Consider the following 20,727-nt stretch of genomic DNA (forward strand, 5'->3'; position numbering starts at 1 on the left):
CCATCAGCATTTCCCCACGGACCTTGAACCATGGAAGGTGGTAGTCCTGTCTCATATACCTAAGGATCAAACAACTGTTCCCCACACATCCCCATTAACCTGAAAACAATAGACCTTCCGTGTTAAGTATGTTGTAGTTGTACAAGCGGTTATACACTGTTATAACCCATGAAACCTCACTTGGATATAGTCATGGCACAGAATAGAGGATCTTCTCTTAATAACAGAAAATTTGATTCATTATTATAGTTTCTTCTTACATAGAGAGAATATTAAGGTTAATTATTATGGTTCCCTATATTCAATTGATCTGTCTTGGAGGCTGTACAGACAGAATTACTCCTTATAAGCAAGGATTATGAGGTTTTGTTTCACATACTGTGAATTTGTTATTAGGAGAGACCCACCCTTGGAGAAGGGCATAATGTCTGGAAAAGGAGAGGGTCAGCTAAAAAGAGGAAGCACTTTACCAAATGGACTGATAAAGTGTCTGTTACAACAGGCTAGACCATAGCCAAAGTTATGATGGTGGTGCAGAACCAGGCAAGGTTTCCTTACATTGTACATAGGATCCCTGCATCAGAAACAACAAGAGGGCACTGAACAATGGAAATAGTCCATTGAGACACAAAGAAACTAACAACAAATATATAAAACTATCTACAAAGACTGTATTGAGAAAACCACAGGCACTTTGTCATAGACCTTTAGCTCTAAGAAGTTTTACATACATCTACATATTTTTTGAATGTGAACAGTGTATATGTTTAGCAAGAAGATAATTTAGTGTTCGTTGTTTTCTTGAGGGCACCTATCACATCCTTATTTCTCAGGCTATAGATGAGTGGGTTTAACATAGGGATCACAACTGTGTAGAACACAGAAGCCATTTTGTCCGTGTCCATTGGATAGCTCGAGCTTGGTCGGAAGTACATGAACAAGAGTGTACCGTGGAATATAGCCACCGCGGTTAAGTGTGAGGCACATGTTGAAAAGGCTTTGCGTCTCCCCTCAGTGGAGTTCATTCTAAGAATGGTTGTTATAATATAGCAATAGGAGAGGAGGACCGTTACAATGCTGCACCCCACAACACACCCAATAAAAGTGAACATCACAATCTCATTAATGGATGTATCTGAGCAAGAGAGAGCTAGTACAGGGGGAATGTCACAGAAAAAATGATTGATAATATTGGATTTGCAGAATGAAAGGCGAAATGTGCAGCATGTGTGGATTGCCGAATCCACCAACCCTACAATGTAAGCACCAGCCACTAGCCGGGTACAGATCCCCCCAGACATGGCAATTGTATAAAGGAGTGGATTGCAAATAGCTACATAACGGTCATAGGCCATAGCAGCCAACATGAGGCATTCCACATCAGCAAATGCCCCGAAAAAGTACATCTGGATGGCACACATATTATAAGGAATCCTCTTTGACTCAGATAAGAAATCAGCCAACATCTTGGGAGAGACAGTGGAGGAGTAGCACACATCACAGAAGGACAAGTTGCTCAGGAAGTAGTACATGGGTGTGTGAAGTCTAGGGTCCACCTTGATCAGTAGGATCATCCCTAGATTTGCGATCACAGTTATGCCATACACCAGGAGAAACAACACAAAGAGTCCCTGCTGCACATCTTTTCTGTCAGAAAACCCTAAAAATATGAAGTCAGGAAACAATGTGTGGTTCTCAGCAGCCATTACTTAGATCTGTGAAATTCCTGGTGCTGAAAGGAGGAAAAAGGAAGATGGAAATTAGTATCCACTTACTGTCCTCATGGTTTATCCCTGGGTCCTTTTTAACTTTTGTCTTTAATAATTAAAAATAAGTAAATAAAGAATGCTAGGTTTGCTTTAATGGAACTGACTCAGCTAGAAAGATATTGAAAGATGAGCAAATCTATGAAATTACTATGGCAGGATTACCTTGTACATTTCTATAGCTTCATTTTCTTTTCTCTTTCTTTGTTTTAATTTATCATATTGGGAGCTAATACACATATCATATCATTTTATAGTTCAATCACATCTAGCTGTCTTACACAATTGCTACCACAATCAGTTTCTAAATATTCTTTTTCTTGTTGGGCTTTTTGACATAGTCTCTCTTTTACCCCACCCTCCACCAACGATTTATTTACCACCACCACCACCAACAGCAACACCATCACAATAACCACCCAAAACCCTATTCTACTTGCAGTCCCCATATGTTCATCCATCCTGGGTTCCATATACCAAAAAACAGAAAGACACATAACACAATTTATGACCCTCAATGTAATAACACCTCTGATGTAAACCTTAGTACAAACAAACAATTCAAAACACAACAAATATACAGAAAATGTTGGAAACCAGATCAGGTCCAGCATGCATCAGAGGGGGATGAAGGGACAGATTTTAACTGTTCAAGTCATGTTTATCTCTTTGATCTTCTATACTCATCTCTCTAAGGTACCGTATGTACTAAACGCTTTCCTCCCATCCCTTAATTAATGATAGAGGGAGACCAATGGAGGCTTATTTCCTACATAGTTCCCACAAATGTATCTGGGATCCCACTGTCAACTATACCCTTCTGTAAACCATATTTTCACAATTTAGACTTTGATACTAATCCTTATTTGACTTTGGGTTGCTAGAGTTACAATCCTTTTATGTCTAAAGTTGGTGTTGTTCTTCCACATGGACTTAGGTGACAACTCACTTAGATGGCTGTTTGGAGACAAGTCTTTCACACCCCAAATGCTACTTTATCTGATAGCTAGCTCCATCTGATTTGTTAGGCACATTTAAAAGCTGAATATTCTGTGTTCCTTTCCTGAGAGCAAGTATCTTATAGCTCCACGTTTTATATCTACATTTTTATTACAGAGTTCACAAGGTCCTTGGGAAACACAATGGGTAAAACACTAGTAACCCAAGAGGTTAGCATTATGGTAGACAAACATGGAAACTTATTTTCACAAAGGTACATCCAAGATAAAACTGTGAAACATAATTCAACTTATAATACTTTGGGTGCCATAAGTCAGATGGACTCACAGTATTAGGTTTGGTTTGTTTTAGAGAATTTTCTGTGCATTCTCATCAGAATTAAGTCATGTTATGTTCACATGCATCTATGCAGTATTATGATAATTCTTATTATAATACTTATTTTGTCTTGTAGATTAATCCTTGAGAATTTAAGAGGTCAATTTCATAGTTCTTACAATTAGCAGTTCAAGGCAATCCAAACTGTATGCTCTGAAGTTCTTTGCTTCCCCAGTTTTGTAGCTAGATCCTGCAATACAGAAGCAAGAGACTAAAAGTAGTAACAATCACAAAAACATTTCTGACTACCTCCCCAACTATTTGCATTTTATTTTATGCTTTGATAACTATGGGTGTTAATATATACAGCTACAATGAAAGCTTAAATACAGAGACCTAGCCTCCTCCAAGTGGAAAACTGGAAAAATAAATATAAAATATAAAAATTCAATGAAAACGATCAAGCAAGCACCACCACCAGCACCTGATCCCAAGTTAGTGACTTATTTGGTGCAGTTCCAGCCGTAGACCTTCACTGTTGTCTTCTGATGTCATTGGTTTTATAGAAAGCCCTCTGTATGATCCCTGGGTATTCAACAGATTGTCCTGTGGGAATAAATGATTTATATAATTACATAGGTTATCATCTGTTATTTTACACAGGTAGAGACTGCCTAAATGAATCCTAACTTTTTTCACAATTACTTTAATACTCTTTACTCTGATGTCCAACATAATATTACACTTACATTTAAAAATATATATTGAAATGACCTCCAATCAACCAGAAAATAGTAAACATTACTTGAGATGTACTGTTTATTATATAAGCATTGTGTTTTAATTTTATAATATTCACTACCTGCATGCACACACCAACACACTGCACAAACACCCACATTCAAACACCAGCATATGGGTCTCCTTCCTAGTGAAACTTCTTTTGAGTTCTTTGGCCCACTTCCTCAGAAGGTTAACTATTTTCCTCTTTTTGCAGACCAGGAGGGTATTTTAGATCTTAGTAATAAGCCGTTTGTCTGTTTTGTCACTGCTGAAAATGTTCTCCCAGTATGTGGGTTGCCTTGTTACCTTCTTGGTGAAGTCTTTCAAAGCACATAGATGTTTTATACTTAGAAAATCCCACTTGTGACTTTCAAGTTCACCAGAGTGCACCCTTTCCTATTGCCATTAGCCTATGTATTCCATGGGCCATGGTTCTTAGGTTTGTCCTGATTCCTTTGTTGATGGTCCTGATAGTTTGGGGTTTTACTTCTAGGTCTGTGATCCTCCTTGAGTTTGTTCTTGTGCATGGGGTGATGTAAACATCTTGTTTCATTTTTTTTACATGTTGATATCTATTATTTCTAGCACCACTTGTTAAAAATGACACCTGCCTTCCACTTGATGTGTTTAAGTTCTAATCAAAGATCAGTTTTCTATATGCTTATGGTCTTATTTCTGGGTTTTGTGTTCTTTTCTATTGGTCTGAGTATCTGTCATTATGACAGTACCACACAGTTTTGACTACTGTGGCTGTGTAGTAGGTGCTAAAGTCAAATAGAGCAAGACCGCCAACGTTGTCCTTATTGAGGACTTCTCTGCTAATTCTAGGCTTCTTTTCTCTCCATATGACATTGGTAGTCAGTTTTTCCAATTCTTTGAAGAAGGTTGTTGGTATTTGAATTGGATTAGCCTTAAACTTATAAAGTGCCTTGCTTGGGTAAGATTGACATCTTTACTATATTTAGTCGTCCAATCCATGAGCATTAGGTATTCTTCCATTTGTGGAGTTCCCCTTTGGTTTCCCATAGTAGGGTCTTATAGTTTTCCGTTTATAAGATTTTTGTTTTTTTAGTTAAATACATTCCTAGATTTTTCAATTTGTTCTTGGCTATTATGAAGGGTACTACCTTCTTGATATCCTCTTCCATGGTCTTGTCTGATGTAGATAGCAAACCAATAGATTTTTTTTAATGTTCTTGTATCCTGCCACTCTTTCGTATTCCACTATCGCTGTCGGTAATCCTGTTGTGGAACTTTGGGGATTTTCAATGCATAGAATCATGTCGTCTGCAAATTGCTTTAGTTTCACCTCCTCCTTTCAAAGTTGGATACATTTAATGTCATTCTGCTGTCTTACGTTATTAGGTAGTACCTCCAGTACGATGCAAAATAAGAGTGGAAACAAGGAGCATCCTTGTCTGTTCCCCTTTTTCAGTGGGATTGTTCTTTTCTCCGTTGAATATGATATTTGCTGTTCCTTTTGGTAGATAGCTTGTATTAATTTGAGGAATTTCCCTCCCAGTTCTATCTTCAAGTTTCTTAATTAAGAATGGGTGTTAAATGTTGTCAAATGCTTTTTCTGCATCTTTGGATATTATCATGTGATTCTTATCAATGTGGTGTGTAATATTGATGGATTTTCAGATGTTGAACCATCCCTGCATCCATGGCATGAATCCTATTTGGTCATGGTGGATGTATGTTTTATATACTTTTGTATTCTATTGGCCAATAACTTGTTAAGGATCTTTGCATCTATGTTCATTAGAGATATTGTTTTGTAGTTTTGTAGTTCTTTATTCCTGTGGGATCCTTGCCCTGTTTTGGTTTCAAATTTATACTTGCTTCATTCTTCCCAAAGAATGACTTTGGGAGTTTGCCATCCCTTTCTATGCTCACTAATATTTTGTGGAGGACTGGGGCAAACTACTCCATGAATGCTTGGTAGTATACTCCTCTGAAGCCATCTTCTCCAGGAGTTTTTTGTTTGTAGCTTCTTGATAACCATATCTATTTCTTTTTTTGGTCTGGGTTGTTGAGGTTCTTGACCTCTATCTGGGATAGTCTAGGAAGTGATTGTTTTTCCAAGTATTTTTCATGTCTTCCACATTGTTAGATTAATTTGAATACAGACTTTCCTAGTACTTTGTCATTATCCTTTTAATCTCATTGGGGTCTATTGTTATTTCTCCTATTTCATCCCTCATCATGGCTATTGATGCTTGCTCCTTCCTTTCCTTGGTTATGTCTGCCAGCGTTCTGTTGATTCTGTTGATCCTTTCATAGAACCAGCTTTTTGAAGAATTAATCTTTTGCATATTTATTTTGTCATCCCACTGCTTTAATTCTGTCCTAATTTGTATTATCTTTTTCTTTTGCTATTGGAGGGATTGTTCTCTTGACTCTGTTCGAATTTCTGGAGGATTTCTGATATCAGATCAGTCATAAGTCTCTCTTCCTTTTTCATATATGCATTTATTGATATTCAGCTACCTCTGATAACTGCTTTCACATTATCACATAAGTTTTTTTTTTATCGCATTCTCATTCTTACTTGTTTCTAGAAAATCCCTACATTTCTTTCTAATCTGGGCCAGTACCCATATATGTTGCAGAAAATCATTATTCATCCTCTAATTGTTTGCTCTTGTTTTTGTGGTCATCTTTTTATTATTCACCAGCTTTATGGCGTAGGATCAGAGAAAAAAAGTCTGAGTAATCTCTTTGTGTTTGAATTGACTCAGCCTCAACTTGCATCCCAGCATGTGGTCTATTCATAAAAATGAGCCATAAGCACTTGAAAAAAATGTGGGCGTTTTTGCATTTGGATGGAAAGCTCTATGCATGTCTATCAGGTCCAGTGGCCCAAGTGTATTGATTAGTTCTGTAGCCTCCTTGCTCTGCTTCTTTCCTAGTGATCGTTCTGTGATAGTGGTGTATTAAACTCTCCTACTATGATTGTTGAATGTGTGATTTCTTTTTTTATCTTGTGTGTGGGGCTTTGTTCTTGCTTTCTCTTCTCTCTGAGGTCACATTATCCTAGTAGTTGTTATCGACATGATGACTTCTGGGTGGAGGTCGGCTACATGGTGGTCTCCTGCTTGTGCTTGGTGGATGTTGGTCTTCTGACCATAGTGAGTCGGTGAGCTTCTTCCGCAGGGATAGGTGTCTTATGGCATATTCTTTGAGTTTTCTTCTTCCGGGAAGACCCTTATCTCTTCTTCTATCTTAATAGATAATTTGGCAGGGTAGAAGAATCTTGGGCATGTGTTTTTTTCTTTAAGATTTTGGTAGATGTTACTCCATTCTCTCTTCTTTGTAATAGTTTCTGCTAATAGGTTTGAGCATATTCTTACCTGGGTACTCTTGTATGTTACTGTCTTCCTTTCTCTTGCTGCTCTTAAAATTTTCTCTTTTTCCTGAAAGTTTGATAATTTAACTATTATATGCCTTGGTGAGTTTTTCCTGGGGTTTAGTCTAATTGGTGTCCTCCCTGCTTCCTGTCTGGGTGTCTGATTTGTATTCATTAAAATGGAAAAGTTTGTTCCAGAATCTCCCTCACTTATTTATTTGTCAAAGTCTTTGTTGCATCCCATTCCAGTAGACAAACTATTCAAATAATTTTCCTCTTCATAGCATCTGTCCTTGATCTCAGGATTTCTTCTACCTCTTTTATTATCTTATTTGACTGTGTCTCTTATTTGATGAAGTATGTCTGCTTGTGTTTGAGATCATCGATACCTTTCTTTGCCTCCTCTAGTCATTTCATAAGATTTGTGATCTTCTGTGTAGCTTCTGTTACCTCATCCATTAGCTCCTGTATTTCCCTTTGGTGTGAGTATTTCATCCCCTCTATTGAAAACTTGATCCTTTCTCTCATGGACTTCATCTCCTTTATCATTGCATCCTTATTCTGTGTTGGTTCCCTTACCTCCTGTATTACTCCAAGCACCTTCTGAAAATTTCTATTTGTGGCAAGTCCACATCTGATTCTTCTATGAGCATCATTAGCTTTGCTCTTGTGTTTTGTCTTTCTGGATATTTTTTGTTGAGAGTTTTGGGGTATACTTCTGTTTATGTGACTGCTTTGTAGAAGTGGGCGCTATGTTTCTGGGAGACCAAAGGGCCTGATCTCTTTATTTGTGTTACTGGTAAGGGTGTTTTCAACGGCTGCCTGTGCCCTCCTATGATTGTGTTTTGGACTGCTATATAGACAGGGTTATACTGCAATTCAGCGGCCTATAGCAGTGGAGAGCCTCAGTGACTGAGTGAGGCTGGAGGCTGTCTGTATGCTCCTGCGCTGTTAGACTGAGCACTCAGGACATGATTTGCAGCCTCCCTTTTCCATTTATAAAGGTGCCTAATAGAAGGCAAAGGTGGGGGAGGATTCAACTTCATGGGAGAGGGTGCTGATCAAAATCATGAACACCCCTGCCATTGGTGCAGGTACCAGGGGAAAGCCTCCACAGGGTGGAGGTGCCTGGCACTGGTGAGGGAAGCTGTCAGCAGCAGGTAGGGAGTACTGTGATTTTGTGGGACAGGCCGCTGCTTTTTTGGGTGGCATGAGGGGAGGAGCTCCGGGTGTGACACTAAGGCTGAGCGGACCAATCGGCTGGTGCTGGCCCATATTGGGGTCTGAGCTAGTGTGGCTGATGTTGGATGCAGAGCCCCAGGCCTGGGTCGCTTATCCCCTGGACTCTGGAGCCAGCCTACATGTTTGGGATGTACACCCTCTATTCCAAGGATGCATTCTCAGCTGCTCCTCATTGACCAGGGAATGCTGAGAAAGTGCTAAACTTGCTGCTGTGCAGGCCAGCTGCTGTTCAGATGGGTCATGCTGCTGAGAGCATGGGAGGCACTGCTGAATGGGGTAGGATCTGTACCCTGGAAGTATCACAGACCCGGCCACCACAGGGATGGAGAGGGTCTCAGGCAATGGTGTGAATGGACCCACAGCTACAAGTGACCCACCCTGTGGAGGATAGACTGCAGTTCAGCTCCTGGGGCCTTGGGTTGATGGATGTATGTACCAGAGCTTGGTGGCAGGATCACTGCCATGTGAAGAGAGAGGCACCATCAGAGAATTGAGTAGTTCCCATGGGGGAGTGCTGGGGTAGACAGTGGCTTTGTGGGTTTTCACAGGTAGTTGTCAAATTTCTGGTGTGGAGACCAGGCTGAGGGATGGGGTGAAACAATGGGTAGATGGTGGCTGCTGCAGCGGTGGCTTGCAGGAGCAACAGAGCTGGGTCAGGTCCAGAAATTCTAGGGATCAAATCGCAGATCCCTTGGGGCTCTGGCAAAAGCAAATGTGTGGGAAGTTGCCTCCTGGACAGGGGAAGTATTCCAGGTTGTCTTGGGTGTCCCTCATTTAGCAAAATCCTCCCACTTTTCTACCTGGACATCGCACTCACCATGGAACTCCGAGTTAGTGTGGCTTACCTATGTGGTGTCTTGCCTCCTCCTTTACCAGTGCTACATCTTAAGAAATGAGTCAAAATATGGCAATTTACCTGCTAACTGCAAGTTCAGCACTTTGAAACCATCAGCTGTTCTGCGGGAGAAAGTGAAGACTTTCTCCTCCAGTAAATATTACAGTCTTAGAAAAGGACAGGGACAGTTCTACGCTGACCTACAGGATCAGTGTGGGTCAACATGACTTGATGGCAGTGAGTCTGGTTTCATTTTTATTGCACTTATGGAGGCATTCATATCATATCTGGATAGTGAGATTTGCCACAGTGAAATGGGAGAAGTGTGTGGTATCAGAGCAAGAATGGAAGGTAACAGTAAAAATTGGCAACAGGATCAAAAGATTACATTAACCTATATTTTTTCCTTTTCCATAGAACCCCAAGAAGAAGTGGAAGATACATTCAGGCCATTTGAACAAGGAACTGCAGAGAAACATGAAATTCTTAAAATAATTGCCAGAAACTATGCAGGGAGGATATCATTGTAGTTAATCAAATTGTTTAATCTATTCTGTACTTCCAATTATTGTCATTACAATTAGTCCCATATCTGTCTTAAAAGCACAGTGTGTTTTGTTCAGAACAGGCAGATGAGGTTATAGAAGCCATAGCACATATTAAAATATTCTTCTGAGGGTGTATTATGTAACTGTCCTGTGGAAGGACATTAGTTAAATAGATGATATGAACATATATTATGACGTAGAGAAAATCCACTGAAGCCAGTATCAAAAAATTTTGGCACAGATATTTGTAAAGCAGAATGTCATGGCATTGTGTAGCTCATAAGCACTGATAGCAAAAGAGTTTTGAGTAATCAAGGTGATATGATGGACAAAATAAACTCTAAAATCTTTTCTCCAAATAATCATTCCGTATAAGAAAATAGAGTCTGGCTCTCATCTTACAAATCTAAGAGGTTTGAGAGGGGCATGGTTCACAAAGAGAAGGGAAAAAATAAGACAAAATTTGAGTCACAGGGAGCCTTGCAGCATAGTTGTTTCAAGGCCCTGAACTTTATTTAATCAGGTTTAAATAACCTTCCTATACGTAGCCTGTAACACATGGTAGGCTTACACAAAATGAGAGTTTACCATTATTTGAGGATATACAAAGTAGCACTAACATATCAGCCAACATATTTATGGACAGGAGGGGAGGACAAGGTTGGGAATATGAGATCACTGCTGAGTTTTCAAACTGCTGCTTCTGCAGCTTTGCCCGGGATAAGGAGCAAAAGTGTTTGTTTTATCTAAGGCAGAGAGACAGGCAAACCACTGCTTCACCAGGTGGTTGAGCCATCACCATTTCCCACAGGCCTTGAACCATGGAGGTGGTGGTCCTGTCTCATCTACCTAAGGATCAAACAACTTTTCCCCACATTCCCCATATACTTAAAAAAATATACTGTTACCTATCATATACCTCTCACAATGTCTCACAAAGTAATGCTATGTAAAAGGCATAAGAATTATTTATATGTACTAGAATTCAGAAATTATTTCATTATAGGAAACTTATATTTGCAGCTATATTGCCTATGGCATTGGCTGGCACCTACCTTCTAAATTAGTAATGGATAATTTGGCATTTGATAAAATGCTTTTCATATAGGGCCATGCCCATGGTCTCTGAATAAGCAATATTTTTTTATTTGGACATCTAAAAGTAAAACAAACTCAGATATAAAGATACAACTGGAGTGGCGAAATTGATAATGAGGAGGGTGTGTAATGCCAGGTGGGGCTTGATCAAGAGCAATGTATCCAAGAAGAAATATTGAGAGCTGAATGTAGAGTGAGCATGATAGAGGGATCAGAGGAAAGGGAAAGAAACTAGAGGAAAGCAATAGGAAGTAAAAGCTATTTATATAGGTATAGCTATAGGCATGTATACATATAAATATAATAATTTATAATGAAAGAGATATAGGCCAATGTACATATATTTATATGAGAATTATTAAGATAGAAGATGGACTTTGGGCCTCTACTCAAGGCCTCCCTTAACCCAAGAACATTTTGTGCTGATAAACTGGCACTCTTTGATATTCACCTTTCCGACATGGTGGCTGAAGACAAAATGGTTGCATATGCAAATGTGACGAAGAGAGCAGATGGTATCTTGCTTTCAAAAGATAGAGCATCTGGGGACATAAAGGCTTGAAGTCAAACAAAAGGCCATCTAGGTGGGAAGAAAATAAACCCACTAGCCTGCGTGCTCATGAACAGTCAGTGGGATCAGGTATCATGTATAAAATATCCAAAGCAAACAACGGGGGTTGGAGTGGAGACCTAAAGTCTATCAGGAGAAAATTGGATATTCTCCTACAAAAGAAATATAAAGAAGGAATGATTCAACCAAAGTGTGGTATAGCACTGACAAGTCACACATCATTCATTCCTCTAGTTCCTAAATACTTCCTCCCCCAACATTACCATGGTCCAGTTCTACTTTCAAGCTTGGCTAGACTGGAGAACACACATTGGTACAGATAAGAGCTCTGAACACCAGGTAGTATGGCAGAGGTCAGACCAAATCCAGAGGTACACATGGTAGCCAACTAAAAAGGAGTGGTGGGAAAAAGACATGGGTAGCAGGGGAACAGGGCACTAACCCACCAAAGGGGAGAGTATTGTTTATATCACCACAGGGAAAGAGGGACCAGACTTCAACCCGGTGCTCCAACACTGACTGCAACATACCTGTACGAAGCAGGGAACCAATAGAGATGTCTGAGGGACCGGCACCAAACTGAACTACATGGACAGCCCCTCCTCCCCACAGAGGACAGTGCTGAAGCTACAGCTCAGGGGTAGGGGCATGTCTGATCAGAGAACACAGGAGCAAATGAAGGGAGAGGAAGAGAGAGTGGAACAGATCCTGGCCCACCAAGCCTTGAGGATGATATTCCCACTCTGAACACCCAAACACAGAGAGGACCATAAGGCCAACCTACTACAAGGCCCAATGTCCCTTCTGACCCATAGTGCTACAGTGGAGCACACTTGATACACAGTGCGGGAATTTTGTCTGATCTGATCCCACCACACTGAGGTGAAACACTAAGGGTGTGCAACAGAACAACAAGGGGAACAGAGCAACGAAGTCCCCAGGGAATACCAAAAATGGACTTTGCAGCCAGGGCGTGCCACCCTGTCAGACTAGACTGCAAAACATTTCTAAAGGTCAACAAAAAGACCTTGAACTATTTATGGGCTTTTCTCTTTTTTGTGTGTGTGTATTTTTCATTATTGTGTTTTTGCTTTCTTTTCTTGCTCCGCTTTACTCTGTCTTGTGTTTTGTGCATATTATTATCTGTGCAGGTCTATTTGATAAGAGAGGTGGGATAAACATGCTGAAGGAGAAAACAACAGGACCGATTGTTCCGGTGGGACATGGGAAAGAGGGAGGTGGGGGAAAGGAAGTGAGGGTTAACAAATCCAGGGACAAGGGAACAACAAATGATCCAATATCAATGACGAGGAGCATGTAGGAGGCGTGGTAGTGCTTGATCAAGGGCAATGTAACAGAGGAATTACTGAAGTCCAAATGAAGGCTGAACATGATAATGGGAAAGGAGGAAAGTAAAAGGAAATAGAGGTAAGTAGTAGGAGTCAAAGGGCATTTATAGAGGTCTAAATACAGGCCTGTGCATATGTAAATGATGATGGGGAAGTAGATCTATGCTTAGTACTAAGGTAGCAATACTAAACTAGATCTAGGTTTAGTACTAAGATAGCAGATGGATATTGGGCCTCTACTCAAGTACTCCCTCAATGCAAGAACACTTTATTCTAATAATACGGCAATCCATGATGCTCACCTTGATGACATGATTGCTGAAAACAAATGGGTGCATAAACAAACGTGATGAAGAAAGCTGATGGTGCCCGGCTATCAGAAGATATAGTATCTGGGGTCTTATAGGCTTGAAGGTAAACAAGCGGCCATCTAGCTGAGAAGCAACAAAGCCCACATGGAAGAAGCACACTAGCCTGTGTGATCACAAGGTGTTTATGGGATCAGGTATTAGGCATCAAAAAACAAAAATATCATACCATTGTGAATGAGGGGGAGTGCAGATTGGGGACTGAAAGCCCATCTGTTGGCAACTGGACATCCCCTTACAGAAGGGTCCTGGGTAGGAGACAAGTCAGTCAGTGTGGAGTATGGCACCAATGAAACATACAACTTTCCGTCAGTTCTTTAATGCTTCCATCTTCCCACTATCATGATCCCAATTCTACCTTACAAATCTGGCTAGACCAAAGGATGTACACTGGTACAGATAAGAGCTGAAACACAGGAAATCCAGGACAGATAAACCCCTCAGGACCAATAATGGGATTAACCAGGAGGGCAAGGGGAAGGTGGGAGATAAAGGGGGAACCAATCCCAATGAAAACCTATAACCCCCTCCCTGGGGGATTGACAACAGAAAGTGGTTGAAGGGAGACATCACACAGTGTAAGACATGAAAAAACAATAATGATTATAAATCACAAAGGGTTCATGACAAAGGGAGGGAGGGGAAAAATGAGGAGCTGATACCAAGGGCTCAAGTAGAAAGAAAATGTTTTGAGAATGATAAGGGCAACAAATGTACAAATGTGCTTGACACAATGGATGTATGTATGGATTTTGATAAGAGTTCTATGAACCGACTATAAAATGATTTAAAAAATAGTTTTGGATACTTGGAATTCAGGAAAGATAATCTCCTTAGGAACAGTTGTGAGAGTATCGATATCATGTGAGTAGGGGGATAGTCAGGAAAGAAAAGGGTGAGAAAGGAGGAACCCACCACAAAATTGCATATACTGTATAGCCTCCCCCCTACCCCCCACGAGGGGACAAATGACACAAATGTGGGTGAAGGGAGACAATAAAGTGTAAGATACTAAAAATAATAACAATATATAATTGTTGAAGGATTAATGAGGGTGGGAAGGTGGAAAGAGAAGCTTATATCAAGGGTACATGTAGAAATATTTTGGAAATGATGATTATGCCAATATATGTATGAATTTGCTTGATACAATTGATGTATGGAATGTTATAAGAGTTTTAGGAGCCTCCAATAAAATGATTTTTTTTAAAAAGAAGAAGCTGTTATATATATATAAAATACCACCCCCCCAAAAAAAAGTAAAATAGAGCTAGATCAAAACAGTAACATAACCAAATAAATCTTCGTTAGTTCCCAAACAATTTATATGAATGTCTTTATAGGTATACTACAGTTAATAGCTACATCATACAGGCAATATAAACTTCCAAACAAGAAGTAAAGCATAGAGAATCTCCTTGGCTATCTATTCATTCATTCATTCATTCATTCATTCATCTACTTACTTATTTATCTATCTATCTATCTATTTATTTATTTATTTGTCTTTTACTAACATGACTCAAAATATGAGGGGGTAGCCCAACCAAAAAAGAAAAAATGCTCCACTGGGCAGATCATGTATAGTACTCATTTTTTCTGCAATGTGAGCATCAAGCACCTTGTTCCTAGTTAGTGCACCTAGTGGCATCACCTAGGAAGGTTCTCTCTAGTCAGAGTGAATTTTTTGCAAAAGCAGTTTCATTCAAACCTCACCTTTTGTGGTGGCCAGTTTAAAAGAATAGCATGTACTGTGAAATTTTGTTTCCTGCTCAAGAAAAATGGCGCAGAAATTGTAATGTTGAACACATTTTACAAGGACAGCACTTTGAGCAAAAAGTCAAGTGCATGAGTGGTTTAATCTTTTCAAAAAAGGTGAAATGTCAATTGATCTCAAACCTCATTCTGGAGGTCGGTCAACTTCCCAAACAGATGAAAATGTTGACAAAATCCGTGCACTTGTGCTCAAAGCACACTATGGACCACAGAAGAGATGGGGAAGTTATCTGCACTATCTTGAAGCTCAGTTATGCAAATTTTAATGGAAGATTTGGGAATGAGAAGGGTTACAGAAAAATTTGTGCTTCACATTCTGACAGACCAGGAAAAAGAGCGTCCAAGAGAAACATATGCTTTGAAAAAATAGCTCTGAAGCAACCCACACTTTCCCCCAGTGTCATTACTGGTGATGAGACATGGTACTATTCTTAAGACCCTGAAAGCAAGCATCAATCAACTCAATGGAAGACACCATCGTCACCTCACCCCCCAAAAGCTCATCAAGTGAAATCAAAGATAAAGATGATATTCATTTGTTTTTTTATGTGAAGGCGATAGTGCATTTGGAGTTTGTTCCACCAGGTCAGACTGTTAATTAAGCTTTCTATTTAGAGGTTCTGAAAAGATTGTGTAACAGGGTGGGCCAAAAAAGGTCTAATGTGTGGCGGACTGGGCACTGGTTTTGCCACCACAACATGACCACCCGGTCATGCAGTCAGCAGTTTTTGGCAGAACCAGCATGTCTCTCTTGCCCCACCCACATTATTCACCAGACCTCACTGTGTGACTGTGACTTCTTTTTGTTTTCACAAATGAAGAGACATGAAAGAACACCAATTTGACGATATAGAAGAGAAGAGGAAAAAGAGGGAGGTGCTGTCAGCCATCCAAACAGATGAGTTTGAAAAATGTTTCCAAGAATGGAATTGCAGATTTGACAAATTTATTAAGTGTAATGGAGAGCAGTTATAAGGTGATAAAGATCTTTTGTAAAAAAAAAATTTAAATACATATCTTTGGGGGGAAAATTTCCAATTTTGTTGGTGAGGGGGGGAAGTCCCTATAGGATATAAAGTAAGGTTGATGTTTCTTGGGTACCTGTGTTAGTCCTGTTATACTAAAGAAACTAATTCATAGAGACACTCGTATGTGTGTAAGAAAGAGTTTTATATACAAGAGCAGTTGAATATTGAGATAACATCTCAGACAATTCCAGATCAAGTCCTTTTATTCTATATTATCCCATGTATCTCATACCAATCTATAAAGTCCTCTTCAGACTCATAAAACAAATACAATGATGCCTAATGCAGGGAGATCACAGGCAAGTGTGTGGAAAGTCTTGTGGATGCAGGGGCGGTGTAAGCATCTCAGCATAGGCAGGGGTCTCCACGAGGTAATTCCAGCTCCAGATCTCTGGCTCCATCAGCCTCTCTCCAAGTGTCTTCTCAACAGGGATGGATCACAGGGAGGCAGCCTATGTCCTACCTCCAACGAGCTATTTATCTCCTTAAACTTCCGAATGAGGTCATCAAGCTGCGATCTGATTGACAGGCTAAATTCCAGCCTTTCACTCAGGCCTCAAATTGACTCTAGATTATGTAACTTCCACAGGACCCATTCATATGATATAAAATATGTTGACATTTATACACCTATTTTCCTATTTTTCTTTCATGGAAACATTGTATGTGCTTATTATAACAGAGATACAGTCTTGATCAGCTTCAATATAGAATATTAAAAATATCAGGGTATAGGCAAGGGTTTATTAACAGAGTGATATGTAAAATGATGTCTTGAGGAGAAGGTGGTTTAGAAGCCAGGACTAGGATAACTGATGCAGACTGATTTGGTTGGACGAGGAAAGAAAAGGAACATTTTCTAACGAATGAGAGGAAAGAGTTATGAATTACAGTACAAAGATAGACTTAACCAAGATTCTTCTCATTGTGCCTTAATATCTAATGATTTGGGGCTTAATATTCATGGCTTTATTGATGTAGTAATAGCAACAACAAAATAAGTATTAGGAAGCTTCTCACGAGTTTCTCACCTACATGTATATGTACATATATTTTTTTCTATCCTCTTAGTGTATTTCGTATTGACCAGCATGTAAACATCACTCAACAAATGATATCAAGTATGATGATATTTAATATTTGTTTTCCCATTCTGTGTCACGATCACAATGCAGATGCTTGTTTTAACAGAGACAAAGCGCTCACCACCCTCATCCCAGAAGATCCATAGTTAGGGTATGAAAAAAAGCAAACTCAGAGTCATCAAATTAATTACAGATTCTTGGCTACCATATAGGACAGGACAGAACTGCCCTACGGGTTTATGGAACTAATTCTTTATTGGAGTAAAAAGCCCCATCTTTCTTCCATTTCAGGGTAATGGCAATAAATTCTTAATAAAGTAATAAATAAAGTGATGTTTTGAAGAAAAGATGGGTTATGGACCAAGAATAGGGGAATATATGCAGAACTGATTTGGGGTGAGAATGGGGAAGGAAAAGTAATATTCGTAGAGCAAGGGTTAAGAGTTATAGAGTGAGGATGAACTTGACCAAGGTCTGTCTATTTTCTCTTTAATTCTAATATTCTGGGCTTCTATTTTCTATAAGAAGTCACAGTCACATCTACCTCATGATCCCTGCTGGAATAGTTTCCTTTACCCCGGTTGACTTCTCTATTCATCATTTATATAATCAAGTACATGTCCCCATTTTAAAGAAGTTTTTTTTCTTTGTACAGTAGATTCAGACATCATACCTTAGATTAAGAGCCCCTGTCTCTTCATTTTATGATATCTTACAATTTGTTATGAATTGTTTAAATAATTATATACTTGAAGTTTTCCATTTACAATCGACTATAAGATTTATCATTTCTGAACCTACTGAATAGACCATAAAACGTGTAGCACTGAGAAGTATAGGAGACACAAAGTTTGTGCTCAATAATTCCTAGAATAATTCAGTTAATGCGTGAAAAAAATGGAACAAATAGCATTTTGGTGCATTAAGACTAGAACATTTTTCATTATTAAAGATGATAATGTTTAATTCTAGGACCCATTTCCAATTCATAACATACTTAGGAATCTACCGAACATTTCTATAGTTGAGGATTTGTTTGAATGCTCAGGTAATTGAAGTGTTTGGCATCCATTGTACAGTGCCATGTAACTTTAAATGAATTTTGATGACACAATTGGATAAGCTTTGGAGTGATAACACATTTTTTTGTTTTTAGAGCTCATTTTCTTGGGGGCTCTTAACTCAATTATATCAAGCATATTGCTACATATATTTCCATCATTATTTTCTAAACAGTTACTTGTGGGTACTGAAACCAATGTTGTGAACCTAAATGTGTATGAATTACTGATTGGTTGAAAAATAATTTTTTTCTCTTAAATCTTTACTTAAGTTACAATATAAATTGAAAAAGAAGTGACCTTACCTTTTAAAGGCATAGAAAAATTTAAACATTTAAACAAATTGGTAGGTTGAGGTTATATAAGATGTTTTCAAATTAATTGAGAGACAAAAAAAATTTAAGTGTCACAAATGCCAAAGAGAATGATTTTAAAACCATTTTAAAAATCAGTTTAAAGTTATGTATGCCTACAGGTATTTTTTTCTCCATCTTGTATAGAATCTATGGGACCTCTATTGTTGTATGTATGCTCTGCACAAGGCATCCTATGCCCTCCTCACCATTGATTTTAGATCACTTGTTCTCTTGTCACTGGTTTTGTTGACACCCTCCATCCTTTCCCCTGCCTCTCCCTCTCCCATGTTCCCCATCCCCCCGCCCCCAATCATTGGTCCCTTTGTTTTCTGCTCCGGATTGTTTAGCTTGCCTATCTTATCTAGATAGACATGTAAATACAATAATTAGCACAAAAACAAGACAAAGCAAAACAAAACAACAGCCAATAAAACCAACAACAAGAAAAGAAAAAACAATACAGAGTTCCATGTATTTTTGCTGCCCTTTAAGAGTGTTTTTTGGTTCAGTGGGATGGATGGGGTGCCACACCCTGGCCCCAAAATCTTTTTGGTATTTCTCCAGGACTTCATTGCTTTGCTCCCCTTGCTGCTTTGTTGCATGCCCTTAGTGTTTCGCCCTAGTGTAGTGGGGTTAGATCTGGTATAATTCCTACACTGTGTCTCCAGTGTTGCTTCCCTTAGCGCTATATGGGTCAGTGAGGAATGTTGTGTCTCCTGGTGGGGCCAGCCCAATGGTCTTCTCTGTGCATTGGCTGCTCTGAGCAGGAATATCTTCATCAGAGCTTGGTGGGCCAGGATGTGTTCCACTTGTTGTTTACTCCTGTGTGCTCTGATCAAACACACCCCTCTCCCTGACCTGTAGTTTCAGTGCTGTCCTCTGAAGTCCATTCTTCTGGGAAGCGGCAGTGGGCTGGGGGTGGGGGTCACATAGTTTGGATTGGGGATGTCCCTGCAGAACTCTCTATTGGTTCACTGCTTCACGCAGGTATGTTCCATTCACACCTTGGCTCACCTGGTTGAAGCTTGGTCCCTCTCTCCCTCTCCTCTGGAGATTTAAACAATATCCTGTCCTTGGGTGGGTTAGTGCCCTATTCCCCCACTTCCCATGTTTTTTATTCATTCATTTTTTCTTTGCCCCTCCTTTTTAGTTGGATGCCATATATGACCCTGGATTGAGTCCGGCACCTTACATATAGTACCTGCACACACACACACCCCCCCCCGCCCAGAAATGTATGTATATAGTAGCTTTTTCCCTATGCCCCTTTTTCATTTTTAAGCTTACCTCAGAAAACTCATGGTGCACTTGTACTTCTGTGCTTAGTTTACTTCACTTAACATAATGTCCTCTAATTATTCCCATGGGGCAATGTGCTTCATGCATTCATAACTGCTTTTTAGGGATGTGTAGTACTCCATTGTACATATATACTACTGTTTTTTAATCCATTCACCTGTTGATGGAAATTTGGGTTGTTTCTAACTACTGTGATTATGAACTGCGCATGGTGAGCACTGGAGCACAGATGTCTGACCATAGTTTGTTCCTTGCCTCTTCTGGGCATGTGCCCAGTAGGAGGATTACTGGGTCATATGGTAGCTCAATTGCCATCTGTTTTAGATATCACCAGATCAATTTCCATCTTGGCTGTACATACCTACAGGTCCACCAGCAGTGGAGGAGAGTTCCTATCTCATCACAGTCCTTACATTTTACTTTCTGATTTTTTGAATTGAGCTAGCTTTGAAGGTATTCTGTGGTATCTCATAGTTGTTTAATTTGCATTTCTCTTATGGCTGATGTTCAGAAATATTTTCTCATATCTTTATTGGCCATTCAGATTTCTGCCCTTGTGAAACTTTTGTTCAGATCCTTTGTCCATCTTCTCAGTGGGCACTTAGTTTTTTTCTTATTGTAAGCTAGCAGAGTATAGTAGATATTGGTAATAAGGCCTTTGTCTGATGTGTCATTTCTAAAGATGTTTTCCCAGCCTGTGGGTAACTCTTATTAATCTTTAGGTGAAATCTTTTGATGTACACAGGTGCTTTACCATCAGTATATCTCGCTTGTCAATTTGTGCCTCCTCTATGTTTCTGTTCTTCCCCATTTCCAATAGTCTATGTATTACTTGCACCAAAGTTCTCAGGTTTGTTCCAATTCCCTCATTGATGGCACTAAGATTTTGGGGTGTTACCTCAAAATTTGTGATCCATCTTGAGTTTATTCTT

At 39.4% G+C, this 20,727-nt stretch overlaps 1 protein-coding gene across 1 annotated transcript; it reads right to left on the bottom strand.

The window, feature by feature from the left end:
- Window positions 1-767: 767 nt before the first annotated feature.
- On the bottom strand, window positions 768-1,706 carry LOC101659754 (olfactory receptor-like protein OLF2). Its single transcript, XM_004708500.1, has one exon. It carries the CDS (start codon window positions 1,704-1,706, stop codon window positions 768-770), a length of 939 nt encoding a protein of 312 aa, XP_004708557.1.
- Between the last annotated feature and the right edge of the window lie 19,021 nt (window positions 1,707-20,727).

Source organism: Echinops telfairi, unplaced genomic scaffold (genome assembly GCF_000313985.2).
Source record: "Echinops telfairi isolate 266 unplaced genomic scaffold, ASM31398v2 ScPeMD7_60;HRSCAF=208, whole genome shotgun sequence".
NCBI classification, from domain to species: Eukaryota; Metazoa; Chordata; class Mammalia; order Afrosoricida; family Tenrecidae; genus Echinops; species Echinops telfairi.